The sequence below is a fragment of the Pagrus pagrus genome (assembly GCF_965226575.1).
Source record: "Pagrus pagrus genome assembly, chromosome: 5".
NCBI classification, from domain to species: Eukaryota; Metazoa; Chordata; class Actinopteri; order Spariformes; family Sparidae; genus Pagrus; species Pagrus pagrus.
The window spans coordinates 28842125-28864648 of NC_140189.1; the positions used below are offsets into that span (position 1 = coordinate 28842125).

General features: G+C 42.5%; 2 protein-coding genes across 3 annotated transcripts; one reads left to right on the top strand and one right to left on the bottom strand.

Annotated features, from left to right (window-relative positions):
* The first annotated feature begins 518 nt into the window (after positions 1 to 518).
* Positions 519 to 9584, top strand: nox1 (NADPH oxidase 1). Its single transcript, XM_084353643.1, has 13 exons — positions 519 to 654; positions 876 to 971; positions 1470 to 1580; positions 2814 to 2898; positions 3651 to 3796; positions 4672 to 4865; positions 4968 to 5094; positions 5183 to 5275; positions 5364 to 5605; positions 6753 to 6915; positions 7129 to 7275; positions 7364 to 7488; positions 8099 to 9584. Exons 1-13 carry the CDS (start codon positions 610 to 612, stop codon positions 8223 to 8225), a joined length of 1701 nt encoding a protein of 566 aa, XP_084209769.1. The 5' UTR covers positions 519 to 609; the 3' UTR covers positions 8226 to 9584.
* Positions 9583 to 22508, bottom strand: cstf2 (cleavage stimulation factor, 3' pre-RNA, subunit 2). Of its 2 annotated transcripts, XM_084353644.1 has the most exons (14): positions 22378 to 22508; positions 22058 to 22136; positions 21674 to 21843; positions 21446 to 21582; positions 19718 to 19837; positions 19341 to 19463; positions 18768 to 18897; positions 16955 to 17014; positions 13275 to 13374; positions 12655 to 12854; positions 12086 to 12210; positions 11307 to 11390; positions 10832 to 10988; positions 9583 to 9883 (listed from the first exon to the last, which is right to left on the bottom strand). In XM_084353644.1, exons 1-13 carry the CDS (start codon positions 22472 to 22474, stop codon positions 10863 to 10865), a joined length of 1551 nt encoding a protein of 516 aa, XP_084209770.1. In that variant the 5' UTR covers positions 22475 to 22508; the 3' UTR covers positions 9583 to 9883; positions 10832 to 10862. The 2 variants fall into 2 exon arrangements, with proteins under 2 accessions (XP_084209770.1, XP_084209771.1); XM_084353645.1 differs by lacking the exon at positions 16955 to 17014 and having other exon boundaries at positions 22378 to 22506.
* Positions 22509 to 22524: the final 16 nt, after the last annotated feature.

Consider the following 22524-nt stretch of genomic DNA (forward strand, 5'->3'; position numbering starts at 1 on the left):
TGTAAAAGATAGAAGCTCCTCTCTCCCACAGAAAACACTGCTCATAAAACGCCTCGTCAGTAGTCCTGCCTTGAACTCTGTGACTTTGTGACATCATTGATTAAGTACAACAGTTATCATGAGCAAACACACATGAAACTTGAATTGTCACCTTTTTCACGTCACAGACGGTAACATTTAATATTTTTATGATGCCCAACTGGAAATCGGGTCACCCTACTGCTCACTCATCCCGGTCACAAGCACAATGAAACTTTATTTCTCCCATAAATCTGGTTGCATCACAGTCCGGCAGAGTGAAGGTTCCTGGTCGGTGTCATAAGTCACTTCCTTGTTCCTGTGACCGCCCTTGTTCCTCTGGCTGGAAGGAATGTGGTCGGTCAGCTCCTGGAAGAAAACCTCACCTCCAAACTTCCATCACAACGCAATATCAGCCCGTGTGAGCTTTTGTTTCCGTGTGTCGCATCACCTGTACACCTGTAAACCTGGAGGAGGAGGAGGAGGAGGAGGAGGAGGAGTCCGGACGTGAAAGGAGTGTATATAAGGTTAAAAGAGCTGTCAGGCTGAAGATGCGGGGAAGCTGCTGCGCGTCGTGAGGAGTCGCTCAACATGGGGAACTGGATTATCAACAACGGGCTCACATCCTTCATACTGGTGAGTTCTTCGTAGTTAAACTTTGGGGATTTCATTTGTCACATCGGAAACAGGATTAGAGCTGAGAAAAGTGCGAATTTACGCACGCGTTTTGTGCGTAAAAGTGCCCCCAAAAAAATCCTGCATCTTCAAAGCAAATAGACTTGCAAGGATTAAAATGGTTTTGTCTTTAAGTGAAGTGTTATTCGTGTGACGGAGAACGATCCTGGTTGTGTTTGCAGGTGGTGTGGATGGGCATCAACATCTTCCTTTTCGTCTGGTTTTACTTATTCTACGATTTGGGGCCTCAGTTTTTCTACACGCGCCATCTTTTGGGGGTAAGTACAGAGACTAAAGTCGTCGGCAGGGATGTTTTTTTTATTTATTATAATTACAGTCAGAGTTAAAGTAAAACAAGAAGAAAGACGTGAAAAACGAGCTTGATGAAAGGATTACTGCCATGGTAAGTCATAAAAGAAGAAATGATGAGATGAGAAGTGAGAATTATTAAATACAAAGTCCTGTATATGAGATAAAAGCCAAAATACGAGAAAAAAAAGTAAAAATTGTGAGATATAACGTCTAAATTATCAGATAAAAAGTTGAAATGATAAAATAAATAGTCGAGATCATGAGATAAAAGTCAAAAATATGAGATATAACATCAAAATAATGAGATATTTATTCATCTATCTCATAATTTTTTACTTTTTTCTCAATTTTGATCTACTATGGGAATATGTTTTTTAAATCAAGGCTAAGTTTTCATCATTTTTTTCTTTAATCTTTCATACACACTGGCATGAATAAATCCATATTGTCTGTATTGATTTCAGTCGGCCTTGGCCTGGGCCAGAGCTCCAGCAGCTGTCCTCAACTTTAACTGCCTGCTGATCCTCCTGCCGGTGTGCAGGAACCTGCTGTCTCTGCTCCGAGGCTCCTTCGTGGTAAGATCATGATGTTGTAATATGACAGGGCGAGGCTCACTGAATACACCTGTAAGTACCTGCTATAGGTGAAGTCTTTAATGGATGTCATGAAAACTGGTTGGACTTCTTTTCTTTTCATTCCTCGATAGTTACAAACATTTTAAATATATTTTATTTCCATTGTAGCAGCCATTGGTGAAAAAATCTGAATCAAACCTTAAATCAAACTTTATAATTGAAAGCAAAGAGCCACTGTTTCTTTTGTTTTAATTTATTTTCCAAAAAGCAAACAAAGAACAAAGAAATCAGACTTCTTGATCTGGTTAAACACACCACAGGTCCACCCAGGTGGAACGTGGTCCTTCCTGCCCTTTTTCCTCCCCGAGGTGCCCAAAGTTACCTTCTCCCCAAACAAAACAAAAAACTAAAGAAAAATAAATTAGTTTAAAAGAATTAAACTAAACAAAAAACAAGCGAAAGAAACTCCTATCAAACTGAAAGTCATACTACTGATAACTGAAGACCACAAACAGATCGCTCCTGCAGCCGTTGTTAAATAGTTTTAGGTTAATTTTAATGTTATCAAACATTTTATTTAATGTTTATTTTTGCTCAAGTTACCTTAGTTTCCTCCTTTTTAATGACGTTTGTTGTGCAGGACTTTGGGCTGCATGTGTTAAAGGTAGACAAATAAATCCGCTGCCCACTTACATCTAAAGGAGAAGCTTAACAACCATTACACCTGGGCTCACCTGGGCTCACCTAGCCCTAGAAACCCACATGAAGGCCAGTTTGACCAACAACCCACACGTGGCCCTAACGACTCTGAAACTCAGAGCTCACACGTGTCCTTAACGACTCTGTAAGGACGCTCCAGCACAGAGTTTAAAAACCTGCCAGCTCCCCTCCAGTTAGTTAGAGCTGAGGAAGCCTCTTGGATGAGAGGTGACGCGTCTTCAACAAACTGAAACAAGTCCAGTTGCCTACGATACAGCACCTACAGTTACACAAATAAAGTTGTTGTTATTGTGTTATTTCAACACATTCATTTAGGAAAACAAAAAGGAGTGTGTTAGCGTTACGTTTTTACACAACATCTGAGGAAAAATCCAAACAAAAAACTGAACAGTTGATGTTTTTCATAACACCACCCCGGTCCTCGCCTCCCTCAAGGCCTCTGTGACGGATGTTCTTACCCCTTTTTAATCGCCTCTTTTCTGTCCTTCTTTCTCTGTTTCTTTATCTTGTCAGTGTTGCGGCAGAACGATGAGGAAACAACTGGACAATAACCTGAGTTTCCACAAGCTGGTGGCGTACATGATCGGCCTGATGACAGGTGAGCTCACGCAAGCTGTTATCTGTCTTTTGTTCGAGGAAAAATGAGTTTACAGCAGAAAAAGCTTCATTAATCGACATTTGATTTTAGATTAGAGTTTATGTGTGTGTAACTTAATTTAACAGTCATAGGTGTAGATTTGAGTGTGTCATTGATTTTTTTCTACCCTGTGACACTTTTCTTTAGTAAAAAAAAGGGAAATAAAACATAAATCAAACACGCAGACTTTAAAAAATGTGCTTTCTGCCCTGACTACAAACAAAATGCTTTCTGTGCTCGATCCTCGAACATTACGTGCTAATTTCAGGACTGTGCAGGCTTGTCTGACCTGAAGCTTATCAGTGTTTATCAGCTTCACACAAGAATGACACAAAAGAGTGAAAAGAAAAAGTCCTTCCTGGTGATGAAAGAAAGAAAAAAAATGTAGTTTGGGCTAAAACACAAACTGTGATTGTTTTTCCCCACCGTACTTCCTCCTCACCACACAGACACACACACAGACACACACACAGACACACACACACACACACACACACACACAGGTCAAAATGTAAAAAAAAAAAAGGGGTCATGGTTACGTTTGGGGCGGGGGAGCTGAAAGCAAACTAAGCCTAAAATAAATATTAACTGAAGGTGTTTTTTCTCTTCACAAAGATAAGAGGAAATCTTTTTTCCACCGCAAACATTTTAAATCCAACATTTATAAATAACACGCAGCAGCGGTGACGTGTCTCCTCTCTGTGTCTCCACAGCCGTTCACATGATCGCCCACCTGCTGAACGTGGAGTGGTACAACAACAGCCGACAGGGCGTTTATGATGAGCTCAGCACGGCCCTGTCCAACCTGGAGGACGCGGGAAACACCACCTACCTGAACCCCATCCGCATTACAGACCTCGTAAGTTTATCATGACTGATAATTAAGAAACAACCTTAATGAAACAAGATAAATGCAGTGAAAATGAGATCCAGTTTCTCCAACATGGCTGGTGGTGTTTGACTTGGTGCCATAAAGCGTCACGCCCTTTATCCATATAGATTGAACCTGCCCACCCAAGTTATATAGTGCAAATACAAGCGATCAGGGCAAAGACCGAGTCTGACGGGGACACGATACACCCTGTGACAACACTCTGTGCCATCAGCATGATTTTGAAGCTGGTATTTTGAGGTTAAAAAGGGACATAATGTTGCTTAAAGGGAAATTAACTTTGATTACAAACACGTGAATGTGTCATTCCCCTGTTGCCTCCACGCTCGAGCGCCGACGCTAATGTGTTTGTGCTTGATGGAAGTGCATCAAAGCAGGTGCTGATAAAAGGCTAATTGGTTTTGGCATGCGACAAAAAAAGACCTCAGGGTTGTTGTCAGAATTTTCCAACAAAGGCAGAGGCCCAACACCTGCTTCACCGACATAGTTTAACGTCTTAGCATGCTAGGATTTGCTAATTAGCACCAGAGACAGAGTGCAGTTGAGGCTGATGGGTCTGTCGTTAGTTTTGCAGGTATTTTAATTAACCCAAGTGCTGGACAAACGGAGATGTTGATGCTGGCTGAAGGTCACAGTTCATCCTGAACAGGTCATGTCAGTCCATTAAAAAACAGCTGATGAAAGGAACCGGATGGACTGGACTTAAATATCACAATATCTGTATAAGAGAATCCGCATCCTCGACTCTATCTTCATCCATCAGCTTCCAACGTCTTGTAAGCAACAGCTCCTGTGTCCACCATCATCACTTCCTTCTTCCTCCTCTTCCTCTCCTGTCTCAGGATCCGCAGCAGATTCCGACCTACTTCGTGTTCACCACCATCGCCGGCCTCACCGGGGTCATCATCACTCTGGCCCTCATCCTCATCATCACCTCCTCCATGGAAGTCATCCGACGCAGCTACTTCGAGGTCTTCTGGTACACCCACCATCTCTTCATCATCTTCTTCGCCGGGCTCGTCTTTCACGGCGCCGGGTAAGGAGAAATATTCTGGCTCTCTTTTTAATGGAATGCTGTTGTTGTTGTTGTCGTTGTTGTGAAAAGCAAACAAGTTTCACTGGTCTGTCTCATCTGCAGGCGCATCGTGAGGAGTCAAACGACAACAGATCCACCGCACAACTTCACCTTCTGTAAGGATCGCGTTGAGGACTGGGGACGGATCCCGCAGTGTCCCGTCCCTCAGTTTGCTGGAGGGTTCCCAGCGGTACGTCTTTTCTGCAGCCGCACCAGTCGGGCTTTCCTCACAGTTCAATTAAAAGTCTCATTTCGTGCTTTTCTCTTCCTTTTTGCAGACCTGGTATTGGGTGATCGGTCCGATGGTTCTGTATATTTGTGAGCGTCTGCTGCGCTTCATTCGTTACGTGCAGACAGTCCGATACAGGAGGGTACGTCTGATTCATGACTCCTCTTTCCCCTCTCAGTGGTCCTGCCGGTTTTCTCACACTGACTTTAATCCGTTCGCTTTAAATCCAGATCGTGATGCGTCCGTCCAAGGTGCTGGAGCTGCAGCTGCAGAAGAACGGCTTCAAGATGGAGGTGGGTCAGTACGTCTTCCTCAACTGCCCGGCCATCTCCCAGCTGGAGTGGCACCCGTTCACCATGACCTCCGCCCCCGAGGAGGACTTCTTCGGCGTCCACATCCGCTCGGCCGGGGACTGGACGGACAAACTCATCGACATCATGCAGAAGCTACCGGAGGGAGCGCAGGGACCCAAGTGAGTAGTTATATTTAAATAACTCTGATTTGACATTTGTTTTTATTATGCAGGAGCGCAACATTTATTACCCACCGATCTGATTCAAGAGGCGGTTTAGTCCTTTAGGGCTGTTTTAAGACAGAATAATTTGCTCCTTCACATGCCCAACATCACAAACGTATTTTCTTTTTTTCCAGAACAGCTGCATGTAATCTGATAAACTGTCTCCAATGATTTCACTCAGTAGCTAAATTTGCATTGTGGGTAATGTAGGCTCAAGGTTATGAAAAGGAAGAAGACTGTGTGGATTAAAAACAAAAAGCAGGAAACTCAGGAAGTATGAGTATTGTATGTTTAAGGACGGCATTGCACTCTCACTCAGTCTATTAATAGTATGTTGCGGTATGTGGCATCGGACCACACCGCATACTCATAACTATAAACGGAAACATAACAAACTTTTTTTTTTTTCCGTTGTGGCTGCTTTCCAGAGTTAACAATGAAGTCAAAACCTCAAATTAGACAACTGAGAGAGAGTCAACTGTCAAAAGTCAAAAAATATTTTCCTATTAGCAACGGTTCAGTCATGAAAAAACTTACTTTGGTCCTTTTTAAAGAATCAAAAAGGATACGTAGAGTAAGAATCGAGTGCTCAAGAGGTTAAATGTGCAACATGTACTGACAAATTCGTACTCCAAACAAATAGGGGGCAGCATATCTCAAGAGTGAGCGCTATATGCTGCTAACTGTAGCTGCCTATGCTTTTCCTTTCCTCCGGTCTTCCATATGTAAAACATGTAAAAGATCTTGAAAGTTAAAAAAGTTAAAGTCCGCACCAACAGAAGCTCCTCTCTCCCACAGAAAACACTGGTCCTGAAACGCCTCATCAGTAGTCCGGCTTTAATTCTGTGACTTTGTGACATCACACTACGTCACCATGTCACACACTTGCATAACTTGTGCCTAGCAACTCATTTGGCAACTGATTGAGCACAGCTGCTCTGTTGTTGTTGTTGTTAGCGGTGCTGGCTCAGGCGTGTGTGAGCTGACCAATCAGAGCAGAAGGATATTTGGGAAAGGAAAAGGAAAACAGACTTTCTTTTTTTTGTTGTTACCTGTAGTTTATTTGCCTGGATAACACTGTTTATGTTTTGTTTTTCCTCAGAATGGGAGTAGACGGACCCTTTGGCACAGCCAGCGAGGACGTATTCGACTACGAGGTCGCGATGCTGGTCGGTGCCGGCATCGGAGTCACTCCCTTCGCCTCCATCCTCAAGTCCATCTGGTACAAGTTCAAAGAGTCCAACCCTAAACTGCGCACCAGAAAGGTAACAACGTCACGTTCCAATCAGTCCGGTTTTCCTATTCAAACCTGTACAACCTTTTCATAACTGTTTCACGCCGCTGCACTTGAGCCATGTGAGACAGGAGCTGTTATTGTCTTTTAAATAAAGAACACTGTGTTGTCACAATACAGCGTGGCCGCCTCTTACGAAACAGGATCATTGTTTAATATGCCTGCATCTGCTTCCTGGTTCCAGATCTACTTCTACTGGCTCTGCAGGGAAACGCACGCCTTTGAGTGGTTCGCCGACCTGCTGCAGGTGCTGGAGAGCGAGATGGAGGAGAGAGGGATGGGGGATTTCCTCACCTACAAACTCTACCTGACCAGATGGGATCAGAGCCATGTACGTGTGTGAATCAGGCCTCACTGTGATCCAACTGTGATGTCATTTCAGCTTGAACTAAGCGGTGTTGTCCTGTATTTTGTAACAGGCCGATCACGCGAAGGTTCACTCCGATGAGGCCAAAGACGTGGTCACCGGGCTCAGACAGAAGACCTACTACGGCAGACCCGCCTGGGACAAGGAGTTTGAACAAGTCCGCAAAGAGAACCCAACGTAAGAATAAATCCTCGGGTTTCAGCCACGAGAGGAGCTTTAGAGACGGCGCTCTCTTGTCTTTTGGTCCAGACTGAAATATCTCAGTTATTTGTTTGTCATAAAATTTAGTTCAGACGTTCAAGGTCCCCAGAGGATGAAGACTCACTCACCTTGATGACTCCCTCACCTTTTCTCGAGCACCACCATGAAGTTGACATTTGTGGTGAAATAATAAATAAATGTACTTTAATACTTTAATTTATGGCCAAATATCTGCAAAACTAATGACATTCCCACCAGCCTCAGATGTACTTGCATTGTCCTTGTGTGTGTCCTCGCACGAAACATATGTCAGTTGTCATTTTCTAAAATAGTTGTAGCACAAAGGACTCAGACATTTATTTGTTTTTTTAATCCCTTTTGTGTTAAGAAATTAGAATAATTTAAAATTTTCAAAGTACAGTGTACAAGTACAGACCTTAGGAGCTGTTTGCATGTCTGTAGACTCTGAGACTAAAGTCAGCTAAAATGATTTTACTTCCTGTTGAACTCCAGGAGACTGAATGACTGTAAAGCACCTTTTTATCTTTTATGAAATCTGAACACCTCGTCTTGTTTTTGTCTTCAGGTCTGTGGTGGGAACTTTCCTGTGCGGCCCTGAAGCTCTGGCTGAAGTCTTGTTGAAGAAATGTGCCAAATACTCAGACGTGGATCCTCGAAAAACCAAATTCTACTTCAACAAGGAAAACTTCTGAGCAAAAAAAAAAGAAACAACCGACAGGACCGCAGCCTTCGGGCATTTGAAAGACTTTTGGTTGGGAATTTCTCAACGTTATTTGGAAACAATGACGACAACCTGCGACACCCGCTCGGTGTGTTTTGTCTCACTGTACTGCACAGTGATAGAGGCAGCGCATGTTATTCAGCTCTACTCAGGGCCCGACTTTCTTTCTTTGTGATGACACCATGAATCATCATGGACTCATAATCCGCCGTGACTCATGGTCTCTATACGCCTAATTACACTCACATGTTTGTAAAATCATACTTGAGCAAGATTTTAGGGAAGTATTTGACTGTTACAGAGACGATTTGTCTCTATAATAAAAAAAACTACATTTTTATACAGCAGATTTGAATCAAGACAGTTTGTGATTTAATGTTCTTCCTTTAGATGCATGTGGTAATTTAACTACCACAGCAGTTCAGACGGAGCTGCAACTGTCCGTTATTTACATGATTAATCATTTGGGCTTCAAATCGTATGAATGTGACAAAGAAGTTAATGTTTACTGACTTTTTACTTTAAATCAATCGTACAAGTTGATTATTTTATCCAATCGAATAATTCTTTGAGCTATTCAGAACATTTTAAAGGAGCGCTACGTAGTTTTGGAGAAGAAATTCAAACTCAGAATCTTAATAATTTCAACATTAATGAGGTAATAATAAAAACATTTTCCATAACTGAATAAACAAGCTGTTCTCGGAGGATAATCAGGTTCCCAGAACTCCGTTTGAAGCTAGAAAGGTGGCAGGGTCCGCCACATGTAAACAAAGTAAAACAGTATGAAACTGTGTTGTCCTTTTAAGGTCAGTTTGTTTAGTTTAGTCACTCATGAAAACAAAGAGCTTGTTCATTTAGTTTGTTTAGCCATAAAATAAATACAAAAATCAGTCAATAAAGATTTTTCTCTTCTCGCAAAAGTACATAGTGCACCTTTAATCTTCAAGGATTTTCCAGTCAAGACAGAAATAGCCTTTGATCAAATCCACTGTAAATACTGTATATAACCATGTTTTGTTCTTAAATATGTGAAGGAGCTCAGATGGAGGGTAACCACACGTCAGTAAAGTGTAAACAATTGGTACCTGTTTTTAAAGCTCGAGTGGTTGAGGAAACAGATTTCTTGGAAACAGCCTGTCGGATCGCTGGTATTTCCTTATCAGTGATAAGATGACAGTCAGCCAGGAGGAAGACTGCCAGTCACGTAACCGTGTTAGACATCCTCGAAACACAATGAAGGACTTTCATTACTATTTCACAATTCATTGTTTCTTGTTTAATAATTTCCAAACTGTTTGAATAAATGAATAAAAGGCAAGTCAACGTCTTTTTGTGTTTGTTTTATTGACAAAACATGATACAGACAAACGGTCTCCGGAGCCCAGAACGTTAAAAAGAGTCGGCTTTGGAGGAAAAAGGATGAAAACCTCGACACACTCCACTTCTGGTCTTTTTTTGAATCTGTTCAGCATTCACCATCTTCTTGTTGATCCACGACCTCGCTCTTTCATACAGCTTAAACTTTCTAACAGACGATATGATTAAAAAAACTATACAATATTCCAAACTAACGAGAGTCTTCAGGTGTGTTGGAGCCGGAGGTGACGGTGAGGAGCAGTCTGAGTCCTGAAGAATGAAGGAGAACAAAATCATGTGTCAGAAAATCCAGAGTTACTCAATGACGTTGCAAGAATGCAGGGATGGAAAGTACAGACGGCATCACTGAGGTCGCGTCAACACGACAGTCACTTCTGGGTAGAAAACTGCGGTTCATTTGCATTGCTCACATTAGTGAACTTGTTTATATTGGTTGCCATCTTCAGCCATAACTGTAAAGTTTAAAAGACACCTGAACAATAGGGAGCATTTCAAACCAGAGCAGGAGTTTCAGAGACTTTGTTTCCTGCATTCTTGTGACTTTTAAGGAATGAAAATAACAATAAGTACACTGCAAAAGCATTTTTATGTCAAATCATTAAAATTTTACCCAGAAAACAAGACAGAATAATTAGCCTCTCTGGCATTTGCTTGAGTATTTCTTTCTCTGTCCGTCTCTCGCTCGCCGAGGAGGATGAGGTGCGACAGAACAGCAGACGAGACGCTGTCCAGCGCCAGGACTCGCTGGTGTGACGAACAAGGTGTTAAGATTTTTCATTAATCGGGAGAAATTCAGGAGAATCGCGACACCCAGAAAGTCTCCCGGGAAAAACCGGGGGAGGGTTGGCAAGCATGACAATAATCCATCCCACATATCTGACGTGTCTGTGCTTATTTTTAGCACCGTGTTGCTTTTGCTAGAGTCTTTGATAACTACACGACAGCGACATCTCAGACTAACTGCTAGTTGAGGTAAACTTAAGCTGTCAAATCTTCAGGTGAATCAGGTCTCTAACCTGACATGAGTGAAAGTGTGTTGCTATTAACGAGATATGAAAACATTCACCCCGTGAAAAAAGACTTGAGTTGTATATAAGCTCATGTGATGCAGGGGTTTTCTACCCGGACGTCTTCGTAAACAAACATTGTGATTGGTTCTTTAGTGATGTTGAGGAAATAAAGAAACTTCACGTTTACCTGAAAACTTTTAAGGTGTTTTGGGGTTTTTTTAAGGTGCCCCTCCTGCAGTCTTCTGAATCTGCTCTTTGAGGATCAGGATGCTCTGCCGCTGCTCCGGGGGCAACATGGCGATCTGTTCGGGGGTCAGCTGCAGGACCTGCATGATCAGGGCGGCCTAGAGAGACAAAAAAAATGGCGAATATTCAGTTTTCATAAAAGGTGGTTAAGAAGGTTAGAGACTTCAAAGTGAGCAAAAATGATGAGTGCATCGTAGTGCTCAAGGGAAATCTGAATCCTTCCTTAAAAGCTCTCGTTGCCATTGTTCAAGTCAAACAACTGCTGCTGCCCTCAGGTGACTTGTACTCAAAATGACTTGCAGTCAGTGAATGAGGATGCTGGAGAGGGTTTTGCTCAGGGGCACAACGAGCTGCGGTGTCCAACCGTGAGAACTACTGTCGGTTGTTTTATGTGTGATAGATAAAGTGGCACCCACCTTCTCCTGGTCCTGTGTGGAGACCTGACTCTGCCCGGGACTGAAGCCGCCTCCTGATGGAGGAACACCAGAAATACCAGGACCCTGCAGGACAAACATACTGTTAGTTCTCACCGTTCATCACAGGGGTAATGATTATCCAGTCTGAGCACATAGCACTGATTTCTTTTGTGTCACATGCACATGACTTAATGTACTATAAGTAATAATAAGGTAAATTATGAGTCAAAGGAGGATGTCTTGAGTCTTGAGAGTAGTTTTTCAAGAATAATGGCCTCTGTACTTCAACTGACCAACCTAATTTTTCTGCAGTATTGTGCGCTTAGTACTCTTTTAGTTTTTTTTTTTTTAAATTGCATGTAGCTTGTTTCACAACATAACAAGAAAGACTCAAGATAGTCGACAACCCAGCAGAAGTGAACCGACACGCACACCTCATGTGCTTGACAGGATGTGACAAGATGTTATTTATGGTTTGCCAAGTTCACATATCTTTCATATCACACTGTTGATGTTGATGCTAGTTTTTGTTTGGTTGTTTTGTTTTCTGCTTCTTCTTTATCCTGAACAATAAATGTTATTCCAAAAGGTACTTTATTTTATTTTCCCTTCATTTGGTTGCTGCTTGTTCTACCACTATTTCTGAAGACATTTTTCAATCCTCACGCTTTGTTTGAACCAGGCATTACTTTATCTTGAAGAAAAGAAAAGAAGGAACCCTCGGGGTGATGAACTGTATGACAGCATACACAAACAAACACATTGGAAACTGTTTTTACCGGTCTGGCGGGTGGAGGAGCGTTCGGCCCCATGTTATGCGGAACGGGGCCTGGCATTCCTGCTGCCATGGGAACCCTCTGTCCCGTCACTGGACCACGAGCGTCCATCCCCCTCGGGTCTCGACCTGCAGAAGGAAACAGCCACAGTCACCATTCACATCTGATTACCGAGTGATTCACTGGAGGTCAATTCTGTTTAAATATGACCCACGCTGTTGAAAGTAAATGATTACAAGAAACAGGCATAAAATGTAAAAAAGTGTGGCTTTTTTGGCTTCTACAAACTTTGTTACATGGATGACGGGTGTTAAATATGAGGAAATATAAAGTGTTGAACAAGTGTAATCATATCTTAAGAGGAAAAAAAAAAAAAAAAAGGTCAAACAACTTCTCTCCTTTCTCTTAAAACCTGTTGTAGGACAAAAGACTTCTGTTCGGTTTTGTGGTATTTTGGATCATCTGCCAGCTGCGAGTCAGACTCTGTTGCAAACAAAACATCGACTACGTGCAGGAAATCACAAATGACTCAAAACTTTTTTACGCTCAGGTTGTCAGAGTGAAGGAGCTACCTCTGGTTTCCATCGGGGGACCGCGCTGCTCCATCATCGGGGGCCCTCTGGGGTCACCCATCATGTTTCGTGGTTCACCCATGGGCGGGCCTCTCATGTCCATCGGAGGTCCTCTCATATCCGGAGGGGGTCCTGTTGCCATCGGGGCCATGTGTACAGGTGGGGCTTGGTGGGGGGGCGGAGCCGCCATGTAACCCCGGCTAAAAACACACAGATACAAAATGAAAGAAATTAAAAGGTGCAATGTGTGAGTGTGACGAAACCGTTTTATGACGTCCATGTGTTGTGCTGCAGAGATCTACTGAACTTAGCATGCTAAACAGCTAGCCTCCGTCCATCCTCATCAATGCTCCTGTGCTAGCGTTATAAACACCAACACCTGGTCCACGAGCTACCAGTCTGGACCGTTAGCTGCACGGCTAACTGAGCAAACTAGTTAATGGCAGCTACAGTTAGCAGCATTTAGCAGTTAGTCTGGTGGTATGCTGTCTGTTTTGAGTATGATTTTACATATTATTTGTTATGGTATTTAACGACACCTGAAAACTTACAGATTAGAACTTTAATTGACACCCAAACTTTCTATCATCAAGGTAATGAGGTATGGGTAATCATCTTACTTGGGGTCTATGACCTCTCCAGTGACAGACAGCAGAGTTCCTCCTCTGGGATCATTAGGACCGTCTCCCAGCAGCCCCCTGGGCGGGATACCACCTGGTCCTGGGGGGAGAAAAATCACACGATCAACCCCATAAAAACACAACATCTTGAGACATTTTTTTTTTGTTCATTAACCAGGAAGTGCTTCGTAACTAATTCGTTCAAAATAGGGTGCAACTGTGAAGAGGGCTGAAATTCCAGGTAAGGGAAACCACGCCACAAAAACACACACGCAGCTATAAAAAAGATGAGTGTTTGCTCGTGATAGATATCTCAGGAAACAGCCAGCTGCTTGGGGTTGATACAGTAGACAATGAAAGTGCACAGTGATCACATCGAAGTGCAACACACAAGGAGATCACAGGGACAATGGCGTGATCAGGAACACAAGAATAACGTCCTCCATCAACATTGAGAGGGACGTTAAGGGTTCAGGACACATCTACTCAAACACAGAATATTTTCCTACTTGTGTCTTGGGTCATGAGAACATAATGACGGGGTGCATGCAGAAGAAAAGTTCAAGTACAAACGGGTTCATTTCAGTTCACTGTGACTATCTACGGCGATGCAGCGAGTGTTAACAATAGAGCACTATATTTAATAAAGTACAAAAAGGCACACTTAGATTTACACATGCGACTGACGGGAACACGTTCCTCTCCTCAAACTTCCTGTCACTTGAGATCATTCGTCTTCATGTGTAGTCATGCAATCAGCTGAAAGAGGCCGCTTTATCGACAAGGAAGCTCGTCGTGATGATTGATTGCTTGATTGACGCTAAATTAAAATGACAGCTGGAATAGTGACACCCTGACATTGTGTTACTGTAATCAAAACACACGTAGTAGAATCTGGTTCATTGAAAGTGTCAGTGTGATGTTTATTCACGCCGGGGAAGTAATTGTCCTCTTTGTTTGGTTGATTTTAGACTGAACAGATTCAAGGTAAAGGGTAGGCAGCGTGATGAAAATATGCATTAAAACCAGCACTTTAATATGGATTTTATTAAAGAGAGAAGAGCTGGTTTATAGAAAAAAAAAAGGAGCAGCTAAAAGAGCATGCGGGCTGCTGTTAATCCTGGTGTCAGTGGAACGACAGTGTGGAAAACAACTGGCAGGAAATTGGACACGTTTCTGACAACTGACGCTGACAAACGCGAACAAGAGGACGGCAGAAAGCCAATAAACTTGATGTTTCTCAGAGTCCTTTAAAAGTAGCACGCTGCTTGAAAGCATTTTCATATCATAATGAACCGACTTATCATTTTCCTCCTCAGTATTTCCTCTACATTCATTCAGGAGTGGTGGTCCGCCACAGCTGGATAAAACAGGAAATGGAATCTTATAATCCAGATAACAGAACAAACAAAAAAGACGCAAACAAGCATGAGGCCCAGTGCAGCGACGTTGTGCAGCCCTTTGCTCATGAGCAAATAAACATAAACAACAGCGCTGCAATTACTTGTAGAACAAGAACCAAACTGAAACCAACAGGGACGGATGCAGAACAAATACCAAAATGTACCCTCCACAATTAAAGAGGAAGCGATGCAGCTTCACTCTGGCAATAGGGCCATAGATTCAACCGACAGAACCTCATTACAATCAAAATCTGCTTGTTGAAATAAAAACATCCCACGCTGAGCTGAATGCCTTCATATGAAGGAGTGGGAGGTTTGTGACAAACTGCCAGATACATTTCCTAAATAGCACATCTCGTTTCTTAATAAGTTACTAAACAAAATGCCTCGATCGTTTTGTCAGGGGCAGAAAACAAGACGTCTAAAAGCACACAGGTATGGAGGAGGAGGAGGAGGACACACAGATGTGGGAATAAATAGGCCGTTGCATGGCTCCAGACCAGGACCATTTTTGGAGACTGTGCGGCTAAATTCTATAATTTGGACCACCGGTGCGTCTTGCCCATATGCTTCTCAGCATCATCATCGTTTATCATGTGAAACACCAGGAGCCGCGTTTCTGCAGGTAACGTTTTGCTGTGGCTGCCAAGTAAAAGAGAAAGATCTTCATTGACAGATTAACTGACCTTTAAAAAAGGACAACGCAGTTTAATACTGTTTTACTTTGTTTAAATGTGGCGGACCCTGCCACCTTTCTAGCCTCAAACAGTGTTCTGGGGACCGTATTTCCCTCTGAGAACAGCTTGTTTATTCAGTTATGGAAAAAGTTAATATTTCTGAGTGTGTATTATTAACTCAGGAACTTCAGGAAAAATAAGCCTCTACATCCAACATTTGCCAACGCTTGGCCTCAACATACATCAAGTCCTGAACATCAGGAGCTCTCCTGTGGTCCACATCCATCACTCTGGATCAAAGCCAGCTCAAGTCTCTTCCCAACAACAAACACAGTCTCTGCAGAGTGCCAGAAGACAGATACTTCAAAAACTACGATACAGTTTGTTTGTTTACTACAGGACTCCGACAGCTTGCTTCGAGGTCTGAGTCGCACCTGAACACTTACTGCAGGTCACAGTGTGCAGCTTGATACAGCCGGCCTGAGTGGACTACCTGCTGTGTTGAGCTGATGAGGCCATTAAAGATTTTTTTTTAACCTCCTTAGCAGCATCTTAAAGTGAACCACCGAGTACTTCAAGTGCTTTTTTGTCCTGATATTCATCAGGCTGCAAAATGCTGTTTTTGCCTGTGTCCTTTAGTTGGTCTGTTGGTTGGTTTGTGATCAGGATTACACAAAAACTTCTGAACAGATTTCCACAAAACTTGGATGGAGGATGGGTCTCGGCCCAGAATAGACACCATTAACTTTATTTTTTTATTTCGAGTGATACACATGCATTATTCGTCCATGCACGCGGAGCCGTTCACATTGTTAGTTTAGAGTTTCCTTATTTCAACACCATCTTTGTTTGGCTGCACGTGCAGGATGACGACTCAATTTATTGTTCATCCAGAGAAGCTTCTGATCTAATCCTGGGCACATTTAGTATTCGTCTTGTGTTTGTGCAGACGTCTCTACATTTGACAGCTCTCCTACATGCTGCTGTTATGTTTTTTATTTTGGTATTCGTTCGGATTTACGTACAGTATATTCTGCATTAACTGTGTCGTAGATAGTTTTACAACTTCTACTCTTCTCACAAACACTTTACATTTATACATATGCTTCACATTTCAATCCAAATATTATCCAAATATTCTTCTGTGAGGTCTCCTGTTACTGTCTCTGCCACATCACATGCTACATTTCTACTCAGATAAATCAGTTTAACTCATGTTGAACTGAAAATACAATACACCACCTGCTCAATGTGATATCCATTCAATAAGTTTTGGCTTGGGTTTAACCCTGACAAAGTAATCATGCAACAACATCTGTGTCGAGTCACGTCAACACGTTTACTCCTGGCACACCTTTATCCGTTAACATGCATTGTCACCGTCTTCCCCCCGCCCTCATGACATGACAGTCTGCTAGAGTTACGCTCAGACATCATTGTCTTTTAACAATCAAGCTTAATAACTACTTAAAGCCAAAACAGTGGACATGCAGTCTAACAAGCTGTAGCTCTTAATCCCAGACGTGCTGCGTGTTTGGCCAGAGGCCTCTCCACAACAGTCCTATGATCTGACGGGAGAACTGAAGGAGTGCAGTGATACCTTGAGGCCGCTCGATAGCGGCTTGCCCAGATGATCCTGTGGGAGAATGCTGAAGGTTTCCTGAGCCAGCATTAAAGCAACGAAAAAAAAAGAACAGGAGACACAAGACTCAAGAGAGCAAAGCAGCACTTTAAGAGCATTTCGAAGCGTGCTCATGAGACACACACACACACACACACACACACACACACACACACACACACACACACACACACACACACACACACACACAGAATAGGGGTGAAGAGGGAACTTTCATAACATGAGTCAATATGTTACATGAGGGATCGACAGACTGAGACAACAGAAAGCCAATCAATCAGGGAGAATAAAAAATGATCATAAAGAGTCGAGCTGATCACACACTCGCCGCTCATAAAGCACCAAATGAAAAGGCTCTGGTGACACCTAGTGATCACAGCGAGCCATGACATGTGTAAAACATTAACTCTGGTTAAAAAGACATCGTTTTTAGTTTTTACTTTTACCAAGGTCAGAGGTAATGAGGGCACAGAGTTATGGTTGTGGTCTAAATAAGAGCACTTTCATACATGAACTGCTAAAATCACTGCATTAGATCGTCCTAATGACAATGGATGACTGCAGTTTAATGTCGCTTTGACTTTTGAGCATAAAAGATAATTAAAAAAAAAAAAAAACAGTTTGGGTTTATCCAAATCAGTTTTGGTGTTGTGCTTAAAAAGGATGTAGAGCTGCATCAATTGGGAAATTCAGGGCTGATACCGATTTCTGAGTCACTTTGGTTTTCCTCCTCTATTGTCAGGGAAACAAAAAAAATCTTAATCATCTTAATTAAAAAATAACTGAAATGATTTAAAGTCATCCAGACTTCTGTTACATTATCTTTGAAACTGCACACATTTGATCATAAAAAGTTTTTCACATTAAAAATAAAAAAAAATTTTAAAGTACGGTAGCTGCTTCGAAAGCTTTTTTAGCCTGCTATTGCTAAGAATATTTTAGTTCTTACAAACTGATGGCAGGGATATCACGAGTCGGTATCTTACAAATGTGCCAGTGCAAAATCTGAGGCGACAAATCAGTTAAACATTAGTCACTGCAATCGCTGGTTATCATCTTACGGTCTGACAGCAGTCAACAAGGTGAATAATGTCCACTACCAGTGTTTGGTGATGTGTCGGTGCATCCTTTACAAAATGAGCACCGGTTTGCTGGACAAATCACAAAACAAAATCTTGTTAGCTGCCGTGTGGTATCTGAATGATTAGCATTAATACTCACTACATTATCAAATATTCTTAATTTGACATTTACAAAATTATTTCATGTTTAGCTTCATTTTGAAAAGTTCTTAAATTAGTTTTCAATATACAAAATAAACAGCTTTGCTTCTCTATTATCATTTTAAAAAATACTTTAGAAAACTATTTGTCAGACAGAAAACAACCCTAAAACCATACTTCCTAAAACGTTCTCTTGAAACAGCCTCACAAACCAGAGGCAGCTACAGCAGTAATAAACTGAGCGTTCAAAAATATACCAAAAACTGCAGTAAGCCTCCAGAATTACAGACGACTCTGGTTACAGAAGCTGCTGCCAAAAGGAGAGGTTTTCTTTCTTTTTGGCTGACTTAAGAATAGAATGGAGATTTAGTAATCAATCATTTCGGGGCTCATTCTGCTCGAGGGACGGGCGCCACGAAACAGTCACACCTCACACATGAACCATCAATCACCTCAGTCATCAATATTTGGATGGAACATAAGGGTGATGATACCACAGCCAGTTCAGTGGCTGAAGCAGGTTTTTTTAAATGCAGTTTGATGATTACCTGGAGGCCCCACTGGTACCGGTCCTGGCCCCTGTACTGGTCCGGGTCCTGAGACGGGCATTGGTCCGGGGGCGACACCCATGGTGGGGGGCTGCATCATTTGAGGGGCTCCGTTGACGTGCATTCCAGGCTGACCGTACAAAATATAAAAGAAATAAGAAAACATTAGTAATTTAACAAAAACCTTCATCTTGAGACACTTTTGACAGAATATAATTAATCTGAGACGAGCTTTAGAAAAAACACCTTTTGCAATCCCGTCTGTACAAAATGACTGGATAAAACTGTTGTAATCTTTCATCACTTACTGATTTCAATGACTAAATTTAAAAAGGTACGGTCACATTACACTTTCATCCACTCCCTCTCCAACTCTCTTTGATTGAAACAGACTAATTCAAGCTTCTGTTTCCTGTTTCAGTGAGATCTCCAGCCAGATTGCTTTTTAAACACCCCTCTCGTCAATCTATTTATACCTGCATCAGAGCTGTGACATCACCTCCGTCTTCAGGGTGAAGCGCGGGACCTTTGTTGTTTAAGTGTAATGTGACCGTGAATGACCGTTGTACTTACCACAGGCTGCGGCTGAGATACCGGCACGCTGGGCTGTGCAGGAGGTGGATTGACCGGCGGTGCTCCTCCACCCTGCCCGCTGGGAATCAGAGGCTGGACTGGAGTTTGACGGTGGAGCATCTTCTGTATACGGGGTGTGTGGAGAAGCATCTCTCAAAAATGTGTACTGCACTTTTCAGCTCCTTATGAGATGAACTCATTATTTTGACCTCGCTACAAATTGATTGATATACTCGTCAACCTTTGGTATCGAACATTGATATTTTTCAAGGTATTGTATCCAAATTCGAAATTCCAGTATCATGACAACAACATATTCAAATAAACACGAGATCATCTAAGATCGGACTAAATCTATTCATTCTCAGTTCTCTCACCAAGGCTATCTCGGGGTCGACAATCCGCATGACGACTTGGGCCTGTAGCAGAGCGTAGGCCAGCTGAGGGTTCTGCAGCAGCATGCTCCTCGCCTCCTGGGGGCTGTTCTGCACACACAGCTGGAGAGAGAATCAGAAATATGACATTAAAAGGACTGCGTGAAAAATCATAATTGGGCAGAGTAAAAAAAAAAAACTTTAGATCCATCCCCTTTACATAAAAAAAGCTCCTCATTTAAGAAAAAGTTGTGTGTTTTACTTCCCGACATGTTAGACACAACACTGTAGTTTTTGCTACCGCGTACGATTCAGAAACACGTCCGCAACAAACCGAAGTGGCTGCATCAGCGCAAAACATGAAACAAAGATGCACAACAATATCTGTGGTATCGGGATCTGAGCCCGAACGCTCGCACTGATCAGCATATGGAGCTGTCCTACTGACACAAGCTTTAGTGCAACAAAACGCTTTTTCCAGTCAGGGGGGAAAAAAAATGTCTGCAGTGTGGTGTTTCTTTGAGCCTAATGAAGCAGACTGCCAGATGTGCAAAGATAAGGCTTCTTCTCCGGCAGAGCTGAGAGAGACAGACTGTAGAGCGCAGACTCCGTCTATGAAAGGGAAGGAAGAGCATCTGCAGCATACAGTTGTCATCCTGGAGGTGATTAAAGTCGAGAGCAACATTTGTCACCATCTCCTTTAAGACTGAAGAGAGTAAAGTGCTTTAAACACACATGGCTTTTCAGGAAAGACTTAATATTTTTTAATTATTTTAAACTCCTCATTAGAAATCTTTTTGTTTGTAATATTTGAAAATCTCTGCAACTGTCAGAGTGTTTCATCACATTTTGGTTTTACACTTTTGACAGAAAGAGACTGATTTATAAAACTAGGCATCAGAACTGCCCATTAACCCATTCAGTACCAGGGCAAAAAACTGTCAATCTTACATCCATTAGCCTGTCAAAGTCTTTGTTTAGCTTCAAATATGGATGTACTTAGTCAGGTTTTTCTCAAATCAAACCACAGCATTGACTTTTCGGTTTCGTAGGGGTTACGGGTCAACGACTAGAATGTGAATTATTTACAAAAAGCGTTATAACCAATCAAAAACAGAGGCAACCACTGTGAAACTAGTGTGCCCTTTGCAGCATCTCCCACCAGGGATGTGGGAAGTCAGTCACAGTTGAGGCGCTGCGGGGTCAGACTATATAACGAGGTCATAGTAAATGGTGCGCGACATTCTTGTATTTGTATTCATTTGAACGGCCAGGATAGCATGTATCTGATCTTTATCAACAATAATTTAAGAACATGTGGCACCACAGCAGACGGCAAACATATTATAGGTCAAAGCAGCCACATCAACTTTGGAAATTCCCCAGACTCCCTTATAAAATCACTCCATTTTGTGAGTTGTTGAGTTAGGAGGAACTCCATAAACTTTGTGAAACACTGTTTCTGACAAATTCTTAACTATTTGGGCCTTCTTGTAAATTCGGCCTCGTTATAATGTTACAGCCTCGGTTTAGGGGGTGCTGCAGCCCCCTCAGCAGCATCCATGTCTACCACCATTAAGAACAATGTGGCACAACCTATCTAAGCTGCTCACGTGATGATTGGATTGCCATAATAACACCCGAGAAGGGTTGTAACCAAGCATGTGAAATGCTAGATTAACTGATTTATCATGTCAATAAAAAGAAACACACTTCCAGCTTCCTGCCTACCTTCATCTGTTTCATCAGTTCAAACATCTGCTCAGGTGGCAGACTGGCCACAGCTCTGCTGATGGACTCTGGGGCTTCCTGTGGCTGGATACTGTCTCCATAAGGAGACTCGATAATGGGGGCTCCTGTTCCCAAACCTATGCCAGAGCAGACGGAATAAAAAGATAACTATAGCCTCTGCAAAAAAATACATGAAATAAATCACGTTAGTGTGTAATAATCGCTCACTTTTTAGCTCCTCTTTGTTTTTCTCGCTGGCTGCGTTGTCAACACGGAGAGCCCGACCACTGAACTCTCTCCCGTTCAGGTTCCGCATGGCACTGAGGGCCGTCTCCTGGTCCTGGTATTCACAGAAGCCATATCCCTTCGGCTTCCCTGTCTCCCTGTCATATACCAACCTGGAGACACGAATGATCACATCTCAGCATCCACGTGTTTACAAGCCTTTTCAAACGTCTACGTGCACAACACAATGATATAGGTGTGGAGAGCAGACGGAAAGTCTGTTTAATAGTACAAAAACTGACTTTAGTATGTGAGGTTTTGTTTGCAGCACTTAATAATGGCTAACTTTGCGCTGCAAGAAACTGAATGGCAGCTTCCTTCACTCACCTGAAGCTGACAACAAGTCCGACTTCAGAGAAGATGTCTTTCAGCTGCTCCTCTGTGGCTTCATACGGAATGTTCCCCACTGCAATGATTATGAGACATGAGAAACATTAACGTGACAATAAAAATACATTTAGAAATAAGCTCTTCAGGTAGCTAACGGTAACTTTGTTCCCCTCGTTGCCTAGCTAAACATTAGCCGGCTATCTCTGTTAGCAAGCTTTAATTCATTAGCTAGCTGTTTGTTTGTTTATTTATTAACTGACTGTGTATCTAATGGATAAACCTGCCGGTAACCGGCCGAGTACCGACAATAAACTTACCAAACACCGATCGTAATGAACGGTCGACGGCTGGGTCTCTGTTCGCGGCAGCAGCGGCAGCGGCGGCTGCAGCAGCAGCGGCAGCTACGTTCGCCATTTTGGGGACACAAATGACTGTGACACCAGGCCGGAAATTAGAACGAGATA